Genomic DNA, 1545 nt, shown 5'->3' on the forward strand with positions numbered 1-1545 from the left:
TGCCTTGGAGTTCTTCTTGTGAAGAGGCACCACACTGCTTCCTTTCCACATTTCAGGCCATGTGGAGGTGGCGAGGCAGTGATTGAAGAGGAAGTGAGGGGCGCGCCAGCTCAGCAGCACACTGGCGTAGAACGCGCGGGCTGATGTCCTGAGGCCCCACAGCTTTGTTCTCGTCCAAACTTTCGAGAATCGCTCGCACTTCCACTTCACTTGTTATCACTTTCACTAGTGTCTCTTTCACTATTTGAGGCAGCAGCGGAGAGGGTCTTTCGGGGTCGGGGATGCACATCTTTTCAGCGAAGTGCTTGGCCAGGAGGTCTGCCTTGTCACTTGCACTGTGGGCGAAGCTGCCGTCTGCCTGGTGGAGTGCAGGGACGGAGGTGCCCCGCGACTCACCCTGCTTGTCTTTGACAAGGCTCCACCACTGCTTGCAGCCAACCTGGCCTCCCCTTAGTTTGTTTTTCAGGTTTGCCCTCCACTGCTCTATAGCCCATGCTTGCGTGGCATTCATATGCCTTGTTGCCGCTCGGTGCCTCAGTCTGTTTCTGGCCGTCGGGTGCCTCTTGAGAGCACGCCAGGCTTTGTATTTGGCATCTGATGCGGCAACGCAAGCAGGACCAAACCAAGGCTGATCTGATGCCTTTGTTTTATGGACCGAGTGCGGCACCCAGCAGACCTGCATGTTGTGAAGCAGCTCGGTGAGCTGCCTCACCTGCTGGTTGGCGTCGCCACGCAGCACTCCTCCCCACTCTGTAGTCCTCAGTGCAGCACGAAAGGCATCCCAGTCGGCAGCCTCCCAGCTCCAGAGGGTTCGTTCGAAGCTCTCCTCACGTGGTGTCTTGAACTGTACTCTGGTGAATACAGCCACGTGGTCTGAGGTCCCTACAAAGTCGAGTGGGAAGCACTGTACTGTGTGGGAAGGAAGATCCGTCACCACCGGGTCCAGGGATGACCCAGATTTGTGCGTGGGGAAGGTGACGTAGTTGTGCATGTCATGCACAACCAGTAGTGAGTTAAAGGCGTCCCTGACTGTGTGCTGGTTTAGGTCGCCAATCACTATTACACTGTCACACTGACTGGCAGTCATCAAAGAGTCCAGGTTTAATGTTAGGTAGTCCAGCAACACTGTTCCCTGTGATGGAGGCCGATAGCAACCCACGCACAATAGGCCCTTCCCATTGCTGTCGATTATTTTCAATGTCAAGAGCTCAAGTTCCCCAGGTATGGGTGTGGGTGGCTCTACTACTTGAGCATTCACAGTCTCCTTAAAGCAGAATGCCACACCCCCGCCTTGTGTAGAACGGTCTTTTCTAATCCATGGTGAGTACCCTTTGATACGGGCATAATTGCTTGGCACCTTGGCATCTAAAAAAGTTTCGCACACAAACACTAAATCTATATTTTTCTTAATAATAACACTGTGAGTGAGCTCCCCAATGTTTGTGTGAAAGCCCTCACATTGGCCGACACTATCTTTAGTTCACTGTTGGCCGGCTTGTAGCATCGCCGAGTAGTGGTGGGGCGCTGCTCCATACTGTACGCCAT

General features: G+C 53.6%; 1 protein-coding gene across 1 annotated transcript; it reads right to left on the bottom strand.

Annotated features, from left to right (window-relative positions):
- Positions 1 to 52: 52 nt before the first annotated feature.
- LOC123500395 lies at positions 53 to 1545 on the bottom strand. Its single transcript, XM_045249117.1, has 2 exons — positions 1485 to 1545; positions 53 to 1365 (listed from the first exon to the last, which is right to left on the bottom strand). Exons 1-2 carry the CDS (start codon positions 1543 to 1545, stop codon positions 53 to 55), a joined length of 1374 nt encoding a protein of 457 aa, XP_045105052.1.

Source organism: Portunus trituberculatus, unplaced genomic scaffold (genome assembly GCF_017591435.1).
Source record: "Portunus trituberculatus isolate SZX2019 unplaced genomic scaffold, ASM1759143v1 PGA_scaffold_212__1_contigs__length_76608, whole genome shotgun sequence".
NCBI classification, from domain to species: Eukaryota; Metazoa; Arthropoda; class Malacostraca; order Decapoda; family Portunidae; genus Portunus; species Portunus trituberculatus.

Coding starts and splice junctions, on each gene's coding strand:
- LOC123500395 (XM_045249117.1), bottom strand. CDS start 1,545: ATGGCGTACAGTATGGAGCAGCGCCCCACCACTACTCGGCGATGCTAC. Junction 1,366..1,484: donor ATGCTACAAGCCGGCCAACA/GTGAACTAAAGA, acceptor AAACTTTTTTAG/ATGCCAAGGTGCCAAGCAAT.